We start from the raw sequence: 20527 nt of genomic DNA, 5'->3' as shown, positions 1-20527 counted from the left end.
TTCCTGGCAGGAAAATTTTGCAGCAGAAAACTTCTTGTCATTAATCAATCACGTTACTGCATTAATGTTTTTTTGCTTTTTGTTGGCAAAAACTGCATAGACAAATTCCTCCAGAATGTAGAAAGAAAATAATTTGACATGCAAATTATCTTGACCTGATGTGAAATTGCTTACCATTATCACATTTTGTGACTATTGAATTTAGTCTTTTTTTTTTTACTTTATCAAGTCATTGGCACATGGATCATTAGTGCTCAGCACATGTGAAGCTGTACAGCTTCAACATAATTAACTTATTGCTTTTAGCCGTCTTGAGAAGTGATATTATATGCATCAGTGGAACTTACTTGTACTTAGCTCTTTAATGTGTATGTTTCTCCCTTATGTTGCATTTGCTTTCATTTTAGTTTGTATTTGTGCCAGTTTAGAAAATGGCTAAAAGTCTAGATTACCTCACACCATTTTACAAAGTATCTGTTGAAGTAAAACTTGTGTATCTACTGTCTGTTTGAGATGCCAACAACTGAGGTGTTTCTTAAATCCCTTTTAGATTTGTGAAAGATTATCAGAGTTTGTGGACATAATGACGTTTCACTGAGACCAATGTCACACAGCTGATTCACATTTCTACATGAATACCATCTAAAATCCTTTAGCAAAAATTAAACTTTATGAAGCTTCCTACTGTCCTACAGTAAATTAAAAGTAGAGAAAATGCTTCTCATTTGGTGGAGCATCAGATTCACGTTAAGATTAGATGCAGGCTGTTTCAATGTCTATCGAGGACAAATTAAATTATTGCATGAAATAATCAGATAAAATAATCTTGGACTCCTTGTTTAGTGTATGGGTGAGTAGATGATAACTATTGAAATGAATCACAAAACTTTTAAGGCCACAGCAGAAGGACACTACAATCTTAACTCCGAATGCAAACTTAAGAGAAAGGATTTCCTTCGTGATTTTTTCTAAAAACTTGCTAACAGCAAGCGTGGCGTCTCCATGGGATTTGCTATGAACAAGAAAGAAGATAAAGAGAAGTGATGGTACACAAATCAGGATTCAGTTGTTATAGAGTAGATCGAGTTAAACAAACTGAGGGTGGGTGATCTGATTACTGGGCCAAGAACAGGACAATAATATTGCAATATTATAAACAATTATCACCTGGACCAGATCATTTAATTGTTAATCTTCGGGAGAACAATCTGAGTTATCTATTACGGTTCTGGACTATGTTTTGCTTCCATCAAACCACAGATAGCGAGATGCCTAAGTTAACTCTTCAAGTCTAAAAGCGAATTTGGACGATCGAGTATCTCTTCTGAGGGAGAAAAGCACCAGACACCAGTCTATTCACAGGCATTTCTCATTTATTAATAGGCAAAACAAAGCTTTTATAAGAACAGATAGTTACAATTTACCTCTCCCTCACATAAAAGCTGGTGGTGTGACAGGAAGACAGTGTGTCGTACTCATTATATACCAGTGCTTGGGCTCACAGGAGAATGTGAGTGGGTGGAGAGTGTGTTATTCTTTTCCCATGAAAAGCATGTCTCAAAAGAAGCAACAAAAAAATATAAAAAGAGCAATGATTTAATATCAGGCATTCTTTTATGATTGAGACTTTTTCTTAGTAATGGTATTAATTTGACAGTTTAAATACAAACCATTACTTTATTCTCCACCATCACTTTTTCTACTAGCTGATAATCCAGAGCCGCCCAATTCAGCACATTTCCCGGAGTGAAGTTCTGTTCATCCACGTATTTCTGGATCTGACAGGCAGAGAGGACGTAATCCCACATGTGGACATCAGACAACATCCCAACGAAGGACTGCTTGGTGTCAAACCCGCCGCCATGACTGTCCTGCTCCTGTTGGAAAATTGTTTTTAAAAGTAATTAACAAAAAATAACTATTTTGAAATATATTTGTGAAGTTTAATATTAATAAGAATTATGGAATATGGAGGATGACTGACAATTTACCTGCCCTAACATAATTATGAGAGATCCTGTGATGTTTGATCCAGAGCTGGTAAATTTTCTAACTGATGGTTGTCCATCCAACCACAGCTGCACCAGTCCAGACGCGGAGTCCCAGGTGGCGCAGACAGAGTGCCATGTGTTTATCTTGTAGTCAGTTTTTCCAAATACTGCATTTTTATCGTGGGTATAAATCTCCAATTCTTTGTCAGCGCTATCCCACATAACCATAAAGCTATTGGAAAAACTGGGTACAGCCAAAGAAAATAGGACGTGGGATCTTTGGAGGTCTGTAAAGGATCTGAGGGGAAAACAAAAACAACGCCTGTTACATGATATACTTCACAGAGATAAAATATATATATAAAGGTTCCTTTACAGAATTGTTTGAAAGAATCAAACCCTCCACTATTTTTAATTTAGATTTTACTTTTTGAAATCTTTTGAAACCACGTGACATAAGATTTCTTCACAAGATTTCCATGCATACATTTTATGATCAGCTGAAGTATCATCAAATGCATTATTGAAGGAAACAGCATGTCTGTTTGATTTTTTTTTTTTTTTTTTTTTTACATTTCTTAAACAAAGACCTTTGGGACACTGGTCATCTGCTAAAGATTTCTTTTTTCATTCAAAAGCTTTTCTTTTGTCATCCACTTTTCACTGTTTTTGAATTGTTAAACATTTATTGCACTGCTGTGGTCATGACCAGGTACATGACAAGGCAGTCAAAAACATTGACAAATCTTCAAAATTCTCGTAAAGCTACAGCTTGAGACCATCTGAAAAATGTCAATGAACTTTTTATGCTTGGAAGCAAGTTAACAAGAATTTATCAGAGGGGAGGTTAAAACTTTTTACAAGGTAAAAAGTTTACCATGTTTACTCTAAAAAACTTTTGGTAACTTTTAAAAGTTTTTGGTAACTTTTTTCCAACTTTTTGCATGGTAAAAAGTTTACTCTACAATACCTTTGACAAACAGTTACTGCATTAAAATCCTGTTTTGTAGTTCTTAGCTTCACATGAGCTGTGTTGGTTTCAAGTGGGAAGGTGAACATCTTGCCAGACAGATCTGCAAGGAAAATAACAGAGAATAATAGAAGTTGCCTTTTTTTAAAGGATATGTTAAAAATAACTTTTGACAGGTTTGGTAGATGGTAAATTTAGTACAAATGCTATAAAAACATTAATAACAAAAAAAAAATTCTAACAAGCTCAAAATTTAAAGCAAATCTAAAACAAGCCAGCTATAATTCTTACAGTTTACTTTTCATGAATGATAAAAGTCCATTTACCATTGGTTACTGCAGCACATGCTGTCAGCATTCCCACTAAGAGCAGCAGCCTCATCTAACAAAAGAGACACAAATATGTAGAAAACGTTAAGATCCCATTGCTCTTTAGAAATCCCAAATATACTCGAGCTGATCTAAAACCACACTTTCAATACAGCTTGAAGGAAATTGAAAAGAAACAGTAGAGAAACAGATGCTTTTGTAAAAATGTTTAGCCATTACATTTCTTGCCAAAGTTAAAAATAGTGGCCTTACCTTAGAAATCAGTGTGAAGACTTTGATGCAGCTCTGAGAGGTTTGTGCTTTTATACTCAGTCATATCATGACTCTATCCAGTCATTTTTGTGAACACTTCCTTGATCTGGTTCTCTTTTTTGTTTTTTTATCAGACCTGCTAACGGTGCTGTTTTTATCTCTTGATAAGCTAAATCTAGAGGCTCATTAACCTGATCAACCCGTAACTTGATAAAATAGTTCTCATTCATAGCTGCATGTATTAAGCAACATAAGACTGATGTATGTTTGAGTGGAACTTTGATTCTTAGTTGCAATATAAAGAAAACAAAAAGAGGAGAATTACTTGGCAAAATAGAAATATATATATTAAATCAAGCAGTGTTTCATATTCCAAAACTCTCTTTTCTGCTATGAAACACATTCAGATATTTCAAGACATTCGAAATTCCACAAAATCTTTAACTATTTTCATTCATCCATCCATTTTCTTTACACCCTTGTCCCTTAGTGGGGTCAGGAGGTGCTGATGCCTATCTCCAGCTAACGTTCCGGGTGAGAGGCGGGGTCACCCTGGACAAGTCGCCAGTCTGTCGCAGGGCAACACAGAGAGACAGACAACCATGCACACACACACTCACACCAAAGGACAATTTGGAGAGGCCAATTAATCTGACAGTCATGTTTTTGGACTGTGGGAGGAAACTGGAGTACCCGAAGAAAACCCAAGCATGCACAGGGAGAACATGCAGACCGGGGCTGGGAATCGAACCCAGAACCTTCTTGTTTCAAGGCAACAGCTCTACCAACTGCACCACTTTAACTATTTTGTGTTATATATCTATACACATTTTACTTCAAATCAACCAAGTTTTCACACTCCAAAACTCTTTTCTGCTATGAAACACACTCATTTCAAAAGACAAAGATTCAACAGCTACTTGAATTCAACATAATCTTGTTTTTATTAAGTGAAGGGTTACATTAGTTTAAAGGTGTTGTTTTTTTGTGTGTGTGTGTGTGCATGACTGAAATGGAAACTGCTGAGTTTACATTCTTTGAGACTTACAGCCTCCAGTGCTGCACCCTTCACAATATTAAACACATTTAATACATTTCTTGATTTCTATATATGATTCAAATGGTATGAAAAACTATGGCTTTAACTGTTTTTCCACAGTATTTACTTGCACATGAAGTTAAGACTTAGTGAAATTTAATTACTCTTCCATTATTGAAGACATTCAAATCACTCTAGTGATAAAATGTGAATCACTGCAACTGAAAATCATATAACTAGACAAAAAAAACATAAAAAATTCTTAGTTGTCATTACAATTAAATGTTTCAGATCACAGAAAGCTATTTCTCATATGATGTCTTGATAAGACATTTACATTATCTTCTGTCCATTTATTATCTCCAGTTCTCACTTTAATACTTTCTAAATGATTCTTTTTATTTCTGCTTTTTATTTTTATTTTAGACATAACACTAAACTTGTTTTATTTGTTTCTGCTCAGCAGTTTTTTAAATGGGGAAGTGCTTTAGCTTAGTCTTGTAAAATAATCATGTGAAGGTTTTTGATTTGTATTTTATGACTTTTATGGATTTAGATATTTTGTTGGAGTCAACACCTTCACTAAAGGAGAATGAGATGTGTGTTTTGTCAAGTTTTAAGGCTTCTCTTTTGTTAAACAAAACTTGTTTTGAATTTCTTAAACTTTTCATAGGACAAAATTCTGCGAAAAATCAATGAAAATTTAACTGAAATAGCTCTTTTTACCTCTCTGCTTTACCTCAGGTCCGATTGTGTTTTTATTTAACCAGTTATGTGACAGATGAAGCATTAACAAATTCACAGTCAGCATAACACATAACTGTAAGCATTCAGCAAACACATTAAGAGTTCGTAATATGCAGCAGTTATTGCAGAAATTGATTGTATTCTGAAAACAGGTCAGTGGAAATGTAATTTTATAAATGTAGATCTTGAAAATGTCATTTATTTCAGTAATTTAGTTGTAAACGTGAAAGTCATTCCAAAGACTCTTGAGTTTTAATTCTACTTTATTTTAATTATTATGACTTACAGCAAATGAAACACCAAAAATTAGCTTCTTGGAAAATGTGAATTTGACATTAATGTAGTAAAAACTAAATTTTAATTCAGAAATGTCAGCCTGCTGACTGTATTGTTCAGTATATACACCTAATACTATGAATAATATGAATTACTGATTTATTGTAGCATTATGTGAAGATGCTATTCCTGTTTCCTGTGCACCTTTTAATGATTATGTTTTTCTTACACTTAATTTTGTTATTGTTACACTAGTATACAGCATTTGGTAAACAGGCAGCTTTGTAAACAATTTTTAACTTTTTTCATTGATTTATAATGATATTCTAATTTTTGAGACATAATTTTTTTGTGAACACCAATGTAGACAGTGTACTTCTAGTAGACTTTACAGTTGACTAAAAATACAGAAGTATAAATGACAAATTCAGCAAACAACAGTCATCCCATTTCACTGGAATCACTCTGACGCCCTCTGACTGCTGATTCTGTGATTTCTGCTCTATAAATGTAATCATCAGCACTTTTTGCATATTGCTTTCAATGCAAGTCCAAAACGGCTGATTTGAGTTCATTTAGAAAACTACAGGAGAAATATTAGAATCAAAATGGCAAAAAAATGGGTTATTTCCAGTATCTCTTTATTGATACTTAGAATTACATAACTGCTTTAATGAAGTCATATGGATTCAAAAGTTGCTTTTTTTATATGTTTGTCAGTTTTGCAGTAATTCTTGAAGACACAAGGATAGATCATATCTGCAAAACTGATTTTTTTTTCTTTATCCAATTACTTGTGTTTACTCTCTTTCCATTGTATAATGTAAAATGTATGGGTCTTTTGCTAGTTATTCACTGCGGCAACAATGATATACTTCTTTTAACAAATAAAACGCACAAAAAATTATCAATATAAAAGCAACAAAGACATGAGAAATGATCCCATGTTGAACTGTTTCGACCATCTTGCTACAAGAAAGATTCACTCCAAACCAGCACTGTTAATCTGAAATTATTATTTAATGTGACAAAGTTCTGCAGACTCTGAGGATTTTCTGGGCTTAATAATCTCCTCATCATTAATCTTCCTCTAGAAAACAAAACTTGTCATGATTATACGGGTGAGTTGCCTCTGTAAAGGCGTTTTCATCAAACAAGTACAGCTTGTAAAATCAGTAACTCGTCTTCTAATAACAGTTTATATGATGAGTTCTAGTGCTGTGTTGCACTCCCCATTATGTTATGTTTAATTAATTATACTTTGTTTCCTAAATTTTTTCCTAATTGTTTCTCGTCTTTGCGGGGCTTAATTTTCCTTCAGAAAATATGGAGAAATGCACTGAAAATGGAGGATTTGCCAGTTCCCAATCAGTAGCGGCGCACCATAAAGCATTTGTGCTCAAGGTACCAAAATGGCTGGGAGCAGTCATGTAGCTATGATCATTTTTGATAATTGAAATAGCAATAACATTTGTATTGTAAATAGCTTATTTTTGCTGTTAAACAATAACAAAACAATTATTTTTGCAAATCAGCTTGGATTTGTTTACATATACAGGTCCTTCTCAAAAAACTAGCATATTGTAATAAAGTTCATTATTTTCCATAATGTAATGATAAAAATTACACTGTCATATATTTTTGATTCATTGCACACCAACTGAAATATTTCAGGTCTTTTAATACTGATGATTTTGGCATACAGCTCATGAATACCCAAAATCCCTGTCTCAAAAAATTAGCATATTTCATCTGACCAATAAATGAAATGTGTTTTAATACCAAAAAAGTCAACCTTCAAATAATTATGTTCAGTTATGCACTCAATACTTGGTCAGGAATCCTTTTGCAGCCTTCAATGCGGCATGGCATGTAGGTAATCAGCCTGTGGCCCTGCTGAAGTGTTATGGAGCCCAAGATGCTTCGATGGCGGCTTTAAGCTCATCCAGAGTCTTGGGTCTTGAGTCTCTCAACTTTCTCTTCACAATATCCCACAGATTCTCTATGTGGTTCAGGGCAGGAGAATTGGCAGGCCAATTGAGCACAGTAACACCATGGTCAGTGGTTTTGGCACTGTGAGCAGATGCCAGGCTGTGTTGAAAAAATAAATCTTCATCTCCATAAAGCTTTTCAGCAGATTGAAGCATGAAGTGCTCCAAAATCTCCTGATAGCTGCTACATTGACCCTGCCCTTCATGAAACACAGTGGACCGACACCAGCAGCTGACATGGCACCCAGACCATCACTGACTGTGGGTACTTGACACTGGACTTCTGGCCTTTTGGCATTTCCTTCTCCCCAGTCTTCCTCCAGACTCTGGTACCTTGATTTATGAATGACATGCAAAATTTGCTTTCATCCGGAAAAAGTATTTTGGACCACTGAGCAACAGTCCAGTGCTGCTTCTCTGTTGCCCAGGCCATGCGCTTCTGCCAATGTTTCTGGTTCAAAAGTGGCTTGACCTTTGACCTGGGGAATGCAGCACCTGTAGCCTCTTTCCTGCACACGCCTGTGCACGGTGGCTCTGGATGTTTCTACTCCAGACTCAGTCCACTGCTTCCGCAGGTCCCCCAAGGTCTGGAATCGGCCCTTCTCCACAATCTTCCTCAGGGTCCGGTCACCTCTCCTCGTTGTGCAGCTTTTTCTGCCACACTTTTTCCTTCAGTTTAATTTTTATCATTACATGGAAAATAATGAACTTTATCACAATATGCTAATTGTTTGAGAAGGATCTATATATATATATATATACATACATATATATATATATATATATATATATATATATATATATATATATATATATATATATATATATATATATATATATATATACACACACACACACACACACACACACACACACACACACACACACACACGCAATGTGTCGTAAAAATGGAGATGACTTCTATATATATGTGATGTTCATCTATGGAAAAGATGGATAAACCCAGCTCATGAGATTAGTTTGATAGATTTTATTCAAGTCTGTATTGAGCTTCTTATAAACTATATATATATCAAATATAAACTTTAAACAATATTTTTCAGTGGGTACACTTTGTATTATTGAGGAAACAAAGATTCTCAGAGGAACCTCCTCCAACATACAAAATGATATTAAAAGGCAGCATGCAGCAGAATCAAAAACAAGCAAAAAAAAATACCGTTAAAAAACTATGACCAAGAATTGAAAAGAAAAATTCAAAGATTCAATTTAGTACACAAACAATGAAATGCTGGTTTCATGTGTTATTTATTTATTTTAATGTTTGCTTCCATAGCATTGGCTATATAAAAATATTCCTTAATAATTGATTAAAAAAATACTTACAAAACTCAAAGTGAATGTGTTCAAACTGTGAATGTAAATATGGTAACACTTAACGCATGCTTTTTTACTGTTGTGCACTATTTTGTTCTGCATTAAAACTGAAGCGGTTGAATTACATTTAGAGTGCTCTCGGAAGACAAGATGTTTCTGTCTGAGTCTGTGACAGTTTGTGACAGTCCTACGCTAACAGTGACTTCTTCTTGCTGTCGTTCTCAGGATCCGTCCTCTCCCAGCCCTGCCGAATGCGGCTGAGGCTTTTATCCACACAAGGCAGAAGCAGCAGCAGCTTGAACACCAGCACCAGGGAGGGCACCACCAGGCAGAGCATGTAGCCTGGAGGACTGTACCATTTGTACTGGGAGACGTACAGAAATCTGTCCCAACCATACAGGTAGGTGTGAAAGGTGCAGAAGAACAATGTCAGGTATCCCAATTTGGACTGGAAAACAGAAAAACAAAGAAAGGTCATCATCTTGGTATACATCTACTGGGACCTCAACAGTTATTGGTAAAGTAATGGATTCCCACCTTAAATGTTTTTTTATATCCAAGTTGTTTAAACTCAGACTGAGGAATTTAGGAAAAATGATACCAAATATTTAATTTAAACACATTTACTCAATGTGGATTTACTCAAGGAGATGTTGTAGCTATGTGCAAAGGTTGACTTTGTGTCTGGTGAGATTTGCTGTGTTGATCTAACTACATGTTTTAGATTTGTTTTGCATTTTTAGTTTTCTAAAAGACATGCGACTCTTCTACAGATATCTTGACAGCGAGCATTAGAGATTTATTTGTCTTCCTCCCTTACCTTCCTGCTTACTGGGTGATGATGATACATTGATTTCTCATCCAGCCTACTAGCAAGTGGCTAAAAGAAATAAACGTTTATTTCACCTGAGTAGAAGGAAGTCAGACATTACTAATTAAATGTATCTAAAAGCTGTGATCAATCAGAAATGCAAAATGCTGTAATCTTTTTCAACTGTAATTGCAAGGAGTACTACTTTTAATGGTGCTGTGACTGTGTTAATCAATAATTTAATAAATCATGTTATTTATTTTAACGTTTTCAGCGTCATTGACTCACTTGAACTCACCCACAGCTTCTCAGTGTCCTGGGTTAAGGAATGGCAAGTAACAAGGTGACCTTTACTGAGACATATGCACCAACATGTCTGAGTTTTATAGAGGTAATCCCAGAAATGTCCCTGGGGATTTACATGAAGTACGATCTGCACAAAGAAAAATTTAGGACTGTAGCTCAGGATAATGTGTGCTCCTAAATTACATTTGATGAATAACTTAACATTTAGAGCCGCTCTAATTTGGGCTGGAGATAAGGAGTAGGGTGGAGTGAGAAAATGAGCTTGATCTGACCCAGATACATTTATGAATGAGTTCATTTCCTGCAGTGTGATTGTGCTTACACTCAATGGTCAACAGGAAGAAAAAAGATCAACATCAAACAGGAAAATTAGAAAAGGACAAAGGAAAATATTCACTGAATTTCCTCCAACAGGAAGTTAGAAACCGTTTTCTAAAACGTCGTCTTCATCAGTCACGGCTTGAACGTTAATCGAGGCTCTTTTTCTGGGATATGCATCCATATTCCTTTTTTAGGATCGGTATCCTGTCTTTGAATTTCTATATCAGATGAACAATTGAACTAAACATTTTGAAATATCTCCTTACAGGTGGGCATAAAGTAAGCAAGCATATTTTTAAGATTTCTGCGTATGAAAAGTTCTTTGGGTTACATTCAACTCGCCTTCAAATAATCTGGGACCAAGAGGGAAAGTTTATGAATGCAACACACTCAAAACATGTAATATCCAAGATTTGGAGGCATCTGGCACTAGTTTCTAGTACAGCTTCTTAGTTGTGTCATTTAAGGTGTTTAATTGTTTGGTACTTTTCTTATATAGTGGCTTATATGTAATCCAAAAAGTGAAGCTGCCATATCAAATGTAAAACAGATGATTCAAAGTTACTGTTGAGTGAAAAGAAAAAATTGAGTCAGAAATATTTCCAATATTTAAAACTAATCTTAATAATAGATGAAAAAATAACAAGATTAAATACAAAAACTAAGTTTTCACTTGATGATTTCATTTACTGAGGGAAAGAATTCATCCAAATCAACCTGGCATTGTGTGAAAAGTAATTCCCCATTTGCTCATTATTTGCTCAAGCTAAATATCAATACACAGATGGTTTAGGTAAAACCTAGTGTCCACGTTTGATTGTGGTCGAAGACACTGAATCCCATTAAGAAAAACCTGTGCTGTATAAGTAAGATAAACATAGAAGTTTTCACCTGAATGAAGCTGAACTCTCTCCAGCTGAGAGCGTTGCTGACAGAAGGGAGAGAGGAAATTCCCAAAAGGAGATACAGGCCAAATCCCAGAGCCCCTATGGAGTAGTACGAGTCAGTTCTCCAGGCCATGGTTGTGTCAAATGAAGATGTCTTGTTATTCTTGATCTGAAAGTGAAACAAAGTAATATATATATATATTTATATATATTTATTGCAACTCCACTGGTAAAACCAAAAACATGTTTTATACGTATTTTACCTGTGAGATGGTACTTCCTGCAAGTCTGAATCTTACATAATACCTGGGAATAAAAAAACACACATTATTTGGAACAAAAAATTTCAAATTAGAAAAAAAAAAATGCTTTCTATCTTTCAAAGATGCAATTTATCTGAACACATTGTGAGAAGAATAAATGATTTTTGTGACAATAATATGAGTCTGTTGAATATCAACCAGATGGAGTTATAACACTTTTTACTCTTTATTAACAATTTGTTCTAAGTTGAGTACACATTAAAAGAGATCTAAAGTTGACTAACAATGTTTTGTATAAAAAAGGTGGTTGATATTTGGAGTTGCTATGGAAACACCGAAAAGATTTAGGTTAGACATAGAGATATAGATATAGATTGTCATATCTCTCGAAGTAGAAAGCAATGAAAAGTGTTTCAATTAAAGGAACTTTCCCAATAGGGATATTTGTACGGATCATTACCTACCTTATAGGTATGATCAGAGTATAAAGCACATGCAGGGAAGCAAGGGCCAGAGCTATCAGACCTAGTTGTTTCCTGCACAACATCCAGCGATCCAACCAGTCAGGAAAACGTCTAAAACAAACATTTTGTATCCTATTAAACATGCTTTCTACTGCATATCTTCAGAGAGTTTACATGTTGTTCAGTATCCTTTCCTTACTTGTATTTTGTTCCTCTGTAGAGCTGAAAGAAGCCAGCTATGACTCCAGGCAGATAACAGAGAGAAAGCAAGATGAGAGATACGCTCGGAAACACCTGGAAAAGAAGAAAAACAAAAACAGTCTAGTTCAGGCTCAGTAGTTTTAAAGAAAACACACTATTTGTAAAAAAAAAGAAAAAAAAACATAAATAAATAATCTGTCTTCACCTTGTTAGCCAGGGACATCATGATTCTGAAGGAGATGTCTCTGCCCTCGTTAACATACGCATAGATGACATCTCTGGTGAGAAGATAGAAGAAGAAGAAGGCAGTGAGGCCAACGGTGAGACGCATGGGCAGCCTCCACTCGGGGAACAGCTGCAGGGGGAAGTCCTCCAGCTCTCTGGCTGCAGACAGAGACCCTCTATCCTGAACAGTGAAGCCCAGTTTGGTGGAAATCACTGCCACTGCCTGCTTAGCCTCAGGATTGTTTCCACACAGGTACACCTGGAGCATGAAAAGGTTCTTACAACTCGAAAAAAAAAAAAATCTCCTGTGTGAGAAACATGGTGCTCAGCTATGTTAATGTAATATTTATGTACGTATTGGATGTGTACACACATTGATGAAAAGGATGCGTTTGACTCTAGAGGAATGAATATGAAAGTGAACAAAGACGGCGTGGCTTCTTGAATGAAATACTAAATTTAGGCGAGGAAAACAGGTATCGAGCAACGACGCTCGGTTAACACCTTGTGATGTTGCTGATGGTGCTCCAAATACAGAGCACCCCAATGCATAAACATGCACACACTTGGGTGTTTTTTTTTTTTTTTTTACCATCCTCTGAGACCTAACAAACAGATCAAAACAAAGCAGGGAAAAAAAACACATGTGCTGCAGCTTTGCACTACAGAGATAGAGCAAAACATGTGATGTTGAGCTTAGATCTGAGGAACGATGGAGTTCACTGATTCAAAGACACATCACAGGTGGCTTTCGGAGCAAAGACATTAAGTTGACTACCTAAATTTACATTCTTTTCCTTAAATGTGGTCTGATGAATGCTTCAAAGTGTGTGATTATGATTTAGACTAAAGTTCTTCCCGTCTTGAGTAGCACCCACTGTGCAAACACATCAGAGAACTAGAAAAAAAAAAAGCTTGTTTTTCCTCTGATGGAATGAGAAATCTGTCAAACAAACAAGCCCCTAAAACTGAAATGTAAAAGATCACACCAGAAAAAGAGAAATACTGCATTTTTGATGAGCCGGAGAAGAAAAAGACTCAGTCTATTTTTTTTCTTTTTTTTCCACAGAGAAACTTGTTAGTGTCACAACAGACCCAGTACCTGTCTGTTGGCATCTGAAGGTCCGTTCTGAAGAGCCCAGGCTGACAAGGTGTTAAATGCTTTCACCACATGGGCCCCGGGGATTAACCTGGGCAGTGAATAACAAACTTTAGCTTCATGCTCTGCCAGCCACAGAAGGCTCTAACCGCATCCGAAAGACACCACCTAATCTCTACTTGCCTCTGCAGATACTCAGCGTTGGCCTCTGGGTACATATTCTTCTCGAGGTTGTTGCTAACGTCCACGAGAAACTTGCGGCGAATAAAAATTCGGGAGAACGGTTTAGAAGTCAGAAAATAAACAACGCTAATGACGCACAACGTCATGCGATTGCACAGTGAGGTACCTTCCCATTGAGTTGAGGCGCTAGTGTCTCCAGGAAGTCGTAATGTTCTCTGTGAACACAAACAAAGACCAGACTGGTTGACTGCGCCGCCGCTTCGTGGCTCATCACCTGCAGAGGTCAGACACACAAACACAAGATGACCGTCATGCACAAAAGCTGCATGTGCAGAGGAGCAATTGGTACTTCTGTTGCCTTTGTGGGTGTCATTTATCTGAAATTAATTAACTGAGTTGCTCAAACTCATGGATCTTTGCGTGAAATGTAAACTTCTCAAAAGAGCGGCGCACGGGCGAATATTTGACAATGAGTTACTGCTGGAAGTTACGGAGCTGTGAAAACGTGTTTTCCTCCTTACAGATTTCTTTTGCTTTTGCTTTTTTTGTTACACTTGAATATTGATCAAACATATTAAATCAAATCACACAATAATAGCTTCTTGTGAATATGAAAAGCCTCACCCTTTGTTGTTGACTTAGTAACTGTGATTAACCAAATTGGTTGGGAAAATGCTGTCAGTTTCATGAGCCCATCCCCAGAGACCGTTCCGAATCTTCCCAGGATTTGCAACAACTTGTTTATGGGGCTGTGTCCCATCATCATACAGATAACTGTTGGTGTCCTTGAAGAATATTCTAAGCAAAACATTTTGCTCTGGGACTGATCAACTAAGGAAAGCTACAGATTCTTGCACAATAAATAGATGGTTGACACCTGGAATTGAAGAGGACCACACATGGAAAGTGTGAATGTGGAAAAACCTCTTTAAGATTATGGGGAATACCAAATATGGTATTTTGACTTATAATCCTTTAAAATGAAATGGACTGTGTCTGGAGATTATCAGATCATTTTCTACATTTTAACTAAGATTTCCTCATGATTTGTTTGTTCTGACTTAGGCTGCAATTTAAAATAAATTCAAACTGAAGTGCTCCCTGCGGAGCTTTTGTTCCTGAAGCGTCATCAGACCAGGATCTCAAAGATGGCCACTGACATATTCACCAGAGTGGTTAAAATGTCTGTGCAACATCAGACTCCAGTATAGACATTGTTCTCTTAACATTAAGAGAAAATCAATTTGTCCACTTTGTTGTTGTGCAAATTTCTTTCCTGTATGATTTCAACATTTTCATGGTCAAAAGTGCTGAACTTATATAATGTAATAATGAACTTATGAGTAGTACATGAGGCAGTATGCTGTGTCTGACCTCCAGTGGCATTGTGTCACAGAGTGAATTAAACGGTTGGCACCTATCTTTTGCTGTACCTCTTTATATCGCAATATATGTTTGATTACACATGTATTACATGCTGATGTTCCACAATTTAATATATTTAATAACTGTATGTGACATATTTAGTCTGGTCAGCCATAAATGTGCTGCATGAATCTGTAGTTAAAGGGAAGTGATAAGTGAACTTGATATACAAATGAAGGTAAGATCATACACAACTTTCAATTTTAGTAAAAAGAAAGAAAGTTTAGCCAAAGAAAACATTTAATTATTGCACATAATAGGCTTTTAAAACATCATAATTAAAAGTCAAATATGTGATCTTCTATCAAGAGTAGTCAGTGCCTCACCAGTCATAAATCTCGCTAATGGGACTAGCATGCACAGAATGTGAATACGTATTATTTATTTTCGTAAGCTCGCTGCATAAATAAGGATGCTACACATTGCAGCACGTGTGTGTCCACCCTGATGTTGTTGTGCAATCAGAGCCAACAAAATTATGACTAACTCATTAGTGCGTCTGCTTTAATATTTGTAAATACTGTTGCGGCAGTGGAGTGTTAAAGTGAGTGAAAGGAAAGATTAAACAGCGCAGGCAGTCAACACATCTCCATGCTTGTTTGAGCCTTTGTTTTCAATTAGTCTGGCCACTTCCTGCCTTCTTTGGGTCAAAATGATGAGTCTGTCAAATGCAGTGACACACACCGGTTTGATGAAATGTGGTACATCAGTCAGACTTAGGTCACTTTGAAAGACATCAAACATCTGGCTAAGGAGCCCATATGACAACAGCCTGGTTCTGATTGATAGACATATTTGATTTATGCTGTTCAGCCTGCCATTAAAATATCAGATATATGTGTGACGGTTTCCTTTCTAGGCTGAGAAAAACGAGAAACTGAAAAGGAAGACTTAGTATTTACTATGACAGAATTTTATGGAAACAATTGGAAACAAATTACATTCTCAGCATACCAGAATGTGTCGAGTTTAAATGATTTTGTTCACATGTAACATAAAAGATGAGAACAGTCTGCACCACACTGCACCCGTGCATCATCTGCGCTAACGCCTGTCTACACACAACCAATCAGTGACTTTGTTTAGTTAATAAAAAGACAGAAGAGACTTTGCACTTTAAATTTTACCATCTGCACCTTGCAATTACCAAAACCAATTGCAATAATTGTCAACAAAACACAGTACTATATAATATATTTTTTCCTCAGTCCACACCAGACGTTGCAGCACATACCTGAGCTCCTGGAGGAATGGGGCCGCAGCTGTGAGGTTTCCGGCTCCCATACACCAACCTATACCCAGACTGCAGCAGACGTTGACCCAGAGAGCGCCCCAAGTCTCCCGTCCCAAAGATGCACACCACCTCCTGTTCAGGAGTGGCTGCAGCACTCGCAGGGTACAGCGACACGCTCTCTGGCTTCACCTCCTCCGACATGCTGCACTGCCTGTCTGGCGACGTGGAAGCAATCTGACACCAGATATGTCGTGTGGATTTGACAGAACAAATTGTTCCTACTGGCGGCTCTTCTTTCAGGGGCAGCTGAACTGAAATATGAGACAGTAAAGTGTCTGTATTAAAGACAGTCGTAGAAAAAAAAAACGGAATCTGCCTTCGGATTAGCAGCTGACTGTGTTTGTCTTGGAAAAGTGCAGGAGCTGAAGGAACTTTAGGTCTTGAGGTAGTTTTTGTACTCACCCAACCCCCTCCCAGTTCTTAATGGGCAGTGTGTAAAATCTGGAAACTCCAGAGATTAAGCTGGGAGGCATCTGTGCAAGTACTGGCAACACTGTTAGCTACAAGTTGTGTTTTAGTTTTTACTCTGTGTGCATGCAAGTGTGTTTCTGTTTAGCAACAAAAGAAAAACTGGAAGTGTTTATTTTGTGGCCTTCTTCTGAGAAATGACAAAATAATCTCTGAGATGTTATGCAACATTGAGAAAGAACACTTTATTCCCAACAGCCTGCCCAGATGTTTTGGTTCTTTCCGATTTTACAAAATCCCTGCTGTAAATAGATCATATTTAGACGGTAAAAATCAGTGCAAGATGGGATTTTTAGATATTGGCACATTTTAAAAATGCAGCAGTCTTTCTTTTTTTCAGCTGTCAAATAGTCAAGTAAGAATGAATCAAAGCTCTGAACATGTTCACATTTGAAAAGTAGGTTCAGCTCTGTTGTTCAGACAAAAATGGGTTTGCCTGTCATCCCTGGCTGTGGATCAGTGACACTGAGCTCTTCAAAAACATACAATCAAAGCAAATTCCAGGTCACAGTATGCAAACACAGCGTGCTGGGGCACTTGCAGCTGCCCTTCCTCTCTGTGTAGTTTGAGTTCGACATGAAATCCACATGGCCTGCCCCAAGCTCATAATTACTTTGACAAGAGGGCAAAACAAATAGCACACATTTTTTTTATTAGCAAGAGGCTATTTGTGGCGCACTTGGAGCGAAAGAACCCAGTCCTATAATCAGCCACTGATGCACTGGTCAGCAGAAGTGCTCACTGAATCATGGAGTTTGCAGGAAAACCCACCAATTACAATCTAATCTGCACTCTTATGTTGCCCTCTATGAGCAATTAATGTTCTTGGTGCTGTAACTCAAGTTGGCCTTTGCCCGTAAACCCTTCTTTTGCTCCCAGAGGATGAGAATAGCTCTGGTGTTCAAAGCCAAGGTGAACCACAGATCTCGTGGATCTGTCCTAAACTGTAATTACGCCTTGTGCTCTGTTGCCTTACTCAGTGGCCAGTAAACATTTGTGCAACCTCGTGTGTGAAAAAAATACAAAACATATTAGTGCATTTGGCGGAAGTTAAAACACATGTTGACAAAGTCATAAGGCTTCATTTTGAACATTTCTTCTCTTCAGTAACGGCTGGGACTGAAGTCCAAAGCCAAAAAATGTGGAAAAACGTGACACAACGCAAACACAAGGAGGCCAAGCAAGCTGCCAGGAGTTGTAGAAGAGTAATGACACTGTGAATGAACACTCAACTTGGGCATCAATTCATAATACAAAGTCCACATGGAGATAAGGTAGTGATAGCTAATCTTCAGCTGCAATCTGTCTTCACAGAGAGAAAACATGTCTGATGATTTAGAAAAACAATTGCTTTTCTAAATCAAATTGAAAAACTATTTGTTGCCACTTCTTTCTTAGATTTTTTTTTATATTGTTTATTTCCTTTTAACACTTCTTCCAGTTTCTTTTTAAAGTCTGTTTGGCTGTGAACACAACAGTTTGACCTCAGTCACATGAAATAAGTAGATTTTGCTTAGCTACTCCCAAGCTACTAATTTGGGAGTAGTAGCTTGTAGCCCTTATAAACGGCACCGTAACCAGGGATTTGAAAGCACTCTGTGGCAACTTTTGTCAGCTTCTGACACAAATGCACTCTTGTATGTGCCAACACTCCAAGAAGGAACAATAATTGTTTTACTTCAAACCCACGACTCATTAGAAATCATCTGATGTACTGATATGCAGTCATAACTAATCTGAAACACTTTTTTTTTTTAACACATTTTTCTTGTTAACTGTAAACAGATGTTCTGGCTGCTGGTGTCGAATCTTTGGAATGAACTAAGTTGTATCCTTGTCTCTAAGTTTTAGATTGATCCTTTTCTTGACCCCAAGTGTCCAATCATTTCCTTATCTTAGGGCCAAAAGTGTTTCCGACAAACTCTTTAAGGAAAATTAAGTGTTCACTTCATTCTTTACTGTGTTGTACCACATTTCCCATTTTAAAGGTGTTTTTGACAAAAAAAACAAACAATCCATTTATTTTTGTAGATGTGTTTTGTTGTCGCATGCAATGTTGTGATCCATATAACTATATAACTGTGCTTTACTGTTTGATATAAACATGGCTACAAAGGATCTGTTTGTTTCAGTAGTCAGCTCTGATATTTGCTCTTTAGTGAACGATAACATTTTTTGTTTGCTTTATTTTTAACAATAGTGAAATAGATAATTATTTTCCTTACACAAAAGGTTCACCAGTCTCCATTCTAAATACAGATCACAAAACTAACAAAAAACACAAAAAGTCTTATTCTATCAATAAAGAAGAAGAAAAGCACAAGGACAGTGTTGCTTGAAATAAATCAAGCTGGTCTGGTGTATGGTACAATGACGTTTTCTCTCCCCCCCCACCCCCACATAGAGTAAACATACAGTCATGACCTAAAGTTCCTTGCCTTATGAAGGATATCACAAGATCAACCAGAAAAAGATACATTTCAGCAAGCAGAACAGCTGCATGGCAGTACTCTAAACAATCTGGCCTGAAACAGCGTGGGATTTCTTTTGATTATCAAAACAAAAGTGAGAGGAGGCAGCAATCAAATATCAAATGTCAAGTATGGAAACAGACCTTCTCAGGCGAGGGTGATGATTGGACTGTCCAGTTTTCCCAGGCACAAGCCATTACCCTGATTGGCTTCACACGGCTCAGTATCTGGTTGTATAAGCAAGATACATGAAAGCTACAAAGTAGATGCTAATGCATTCTGGTGCATGAAATGAGGCTTACAGTAAAGTCCTGCTTTCTATGTATCTTTGACCTGTACACCAATACAGGAATTGATTACCATTCATTATCATTTTTTCTAAACGGTGTATCACTTTCTCCCATGGTTCCATGGGAGGGCAAAGGACAAAGCTCTTGTCTTCCAAAAGTATAAATCCTCCATTCACATTTTGTCACATTTACAAAAATAAACTTAAATCTGGTTTTGGAGATTTTATTTGAAAACCTAGCAGGAAGTAGAGCTTAATCGTGGAGTAAAAAAAATGCAAATATTTTTTGAAAATGTTAAAAAGAAAAGGTCTCTTTGCACTTGTTCTCTATACTTGAATTCCCCTGAACAGAATCAAGCAATGGAGATCCACAGCTCTGGTGGGAAAATTGCTTGATAGAACAACTGTTAGTAATGTACTTCCCAAATCTTTATTGAAAAGGGTCAAGACGAAAGCCGTCATTGACTAAACGCCATAAGAAGTCTTCCTTGAATTTTCCCATATGATATGTGTTGCTGTGCCAACCCTGGTACTCAGGGCACACTGTTCTCCTCCACCACAAATGGCAAGCAGCAAAAAAAACACATGTGGGCTCATTGCAGGCTCGCTTCTGGCTCGCTTTGCTTATACACGAGGGATTTATGGCAAGTGCTGCAGGAATAGCCTCAAATGGAGGGTAATACGTAGCTCCCTGTCATTTGGTGCTATTTTACAGCACAATAAAGTAACCGTGTTGCTCTTAGTTGTTATCAAAATGCTGTATATATGAAAACAACTTAAAAGAAATTTAACTTTGCATTACTACCATATCTGACCCTAAGAAATTGGCCTCTGTCTCTGTAAGAGCCTCCTACCGTTTCCAACACTCTGCCCTCTGAACATCATAA

The 20527-nt window shown here is 37.0% G+C and overlaps 2 protein-coding genes across 2 annotated transcripts; both read right to left on the bottom strand.

Annotated features, from left to right (window-relative positions):
- Positions 1-1353: 1353 nt before the first annotated feature.
- LOC103478631 (jeltraxin-like) lies at positions 1354-3630 on the bottom strand. The gene is made up of 5 exons (XM_008432600.2): positions 3543-3630; positions 3288-3342; positions 2962-3064; positions 1992-2289; positions 1354-1877 (listed from the first exon to the last, which is right to left on the bottom strand). The coding sequence occupies exons 2-5, from the start codon at positions 3340-3342 to the stop codon at positions 1659-1661; spliced, it is 675 nt and encodes a 224-aa protein (XP_008430822.1). The 5' UTR covers positions 3543-3630; the 3' UTR covers positions 1354-1658.
- A 4941-nt stretch (positions 3631-8571) lies between these two features.
- Positions 8572-16810, bottom strand: steap4 (STEAP family member 4). The gene is made up of 10 exons (XM_008432603.3): positions 16353-16810; positions 13860-13967; positions 13694-13764; positions 13514-13601; positions 12392-12670; positions 12185-12279; positions 11986-12096; positions 11522-11564; positions 11263-11427; positions 8572-9381 (listed from the first exon to the last, which is right to left on the bottom strand). The coding sequence occupies exons 1-10, from the start codon at positions 16551-16553 to the stop codon at positions 9121-9123; spliced, it is 1422 nt and encodes a 473-aa protein (XP_008430825.1). The 5' UTR covers positions 16554-16810; the 3' UTR covers positions 8572-9120.
- Between the last annotated feature and the right edge of the window lie 3717 nt (positions 16811-20527).

This window comes from Poecilia reticulata, chromosome 16, assembly GCF_904066995.2.
Source record: "Poecilia reticulata chromosome 16, P_reticulata-male-v2, whole genome shotgun sequence".
Taxonomy (NCBI): Eukaryota; Metazoa; Chordata; class Actinopteri; order Cyprinodontiformes; family Poeciliidae; genus Poecilia; species Poecilia reticulata.
This window is presented reverse-complemented; position numbering and strand designations above follow the sequence as displayed.

Excerpts from the sequence above, each read along its gene's own strand:
- LOC103478631 (XM_008432600.2), bottom strand. The coding sequence starts at position 3,342 with ATGAGGCTGCTGCTCTTAGTGGGAATGCTGACAGCATGTGCTGCAGTA. Across the intron at positions 2,290-2,961 it reads GCAGTAACTGTTTGTCAAAG|ATCCTTTACAGACCTCCAAA; the intron begins GTATTGTAGAGT and ends TTTTCCCCTCAG. Across the intron at positions 1,878-1,991 it reads TCATAATTATGTTAGGGCAG|GAGCAGGACAGTCATGGCGG; the intron begins GTAAATTGTCAG and ends ATTTTCCAACAG.
- steap4 (XM_008432603.3), bottom strand. The coding sequence starts at position 16,553 with ATGTCGGAGGAGGTGAAGCCAGAGAGCGTGTCGCTGTACCCTGCGAGT. Across the intron at positions 13,765-13,859 it reads CGCCTCAACTCAATGGGAAG|TTTCTCGTGGACGTTAGCAA; the intron begins GTACCTCACTGT and ends ATTCGCCGCAAG. Across the intron at positions 11,428-11,521 it reads CAGGAAGTACCATCTCACAG|ATCAAGAATAACAAGACATC; the intron begins GTAAAATACGTA and ends TTTCACTTTCAG.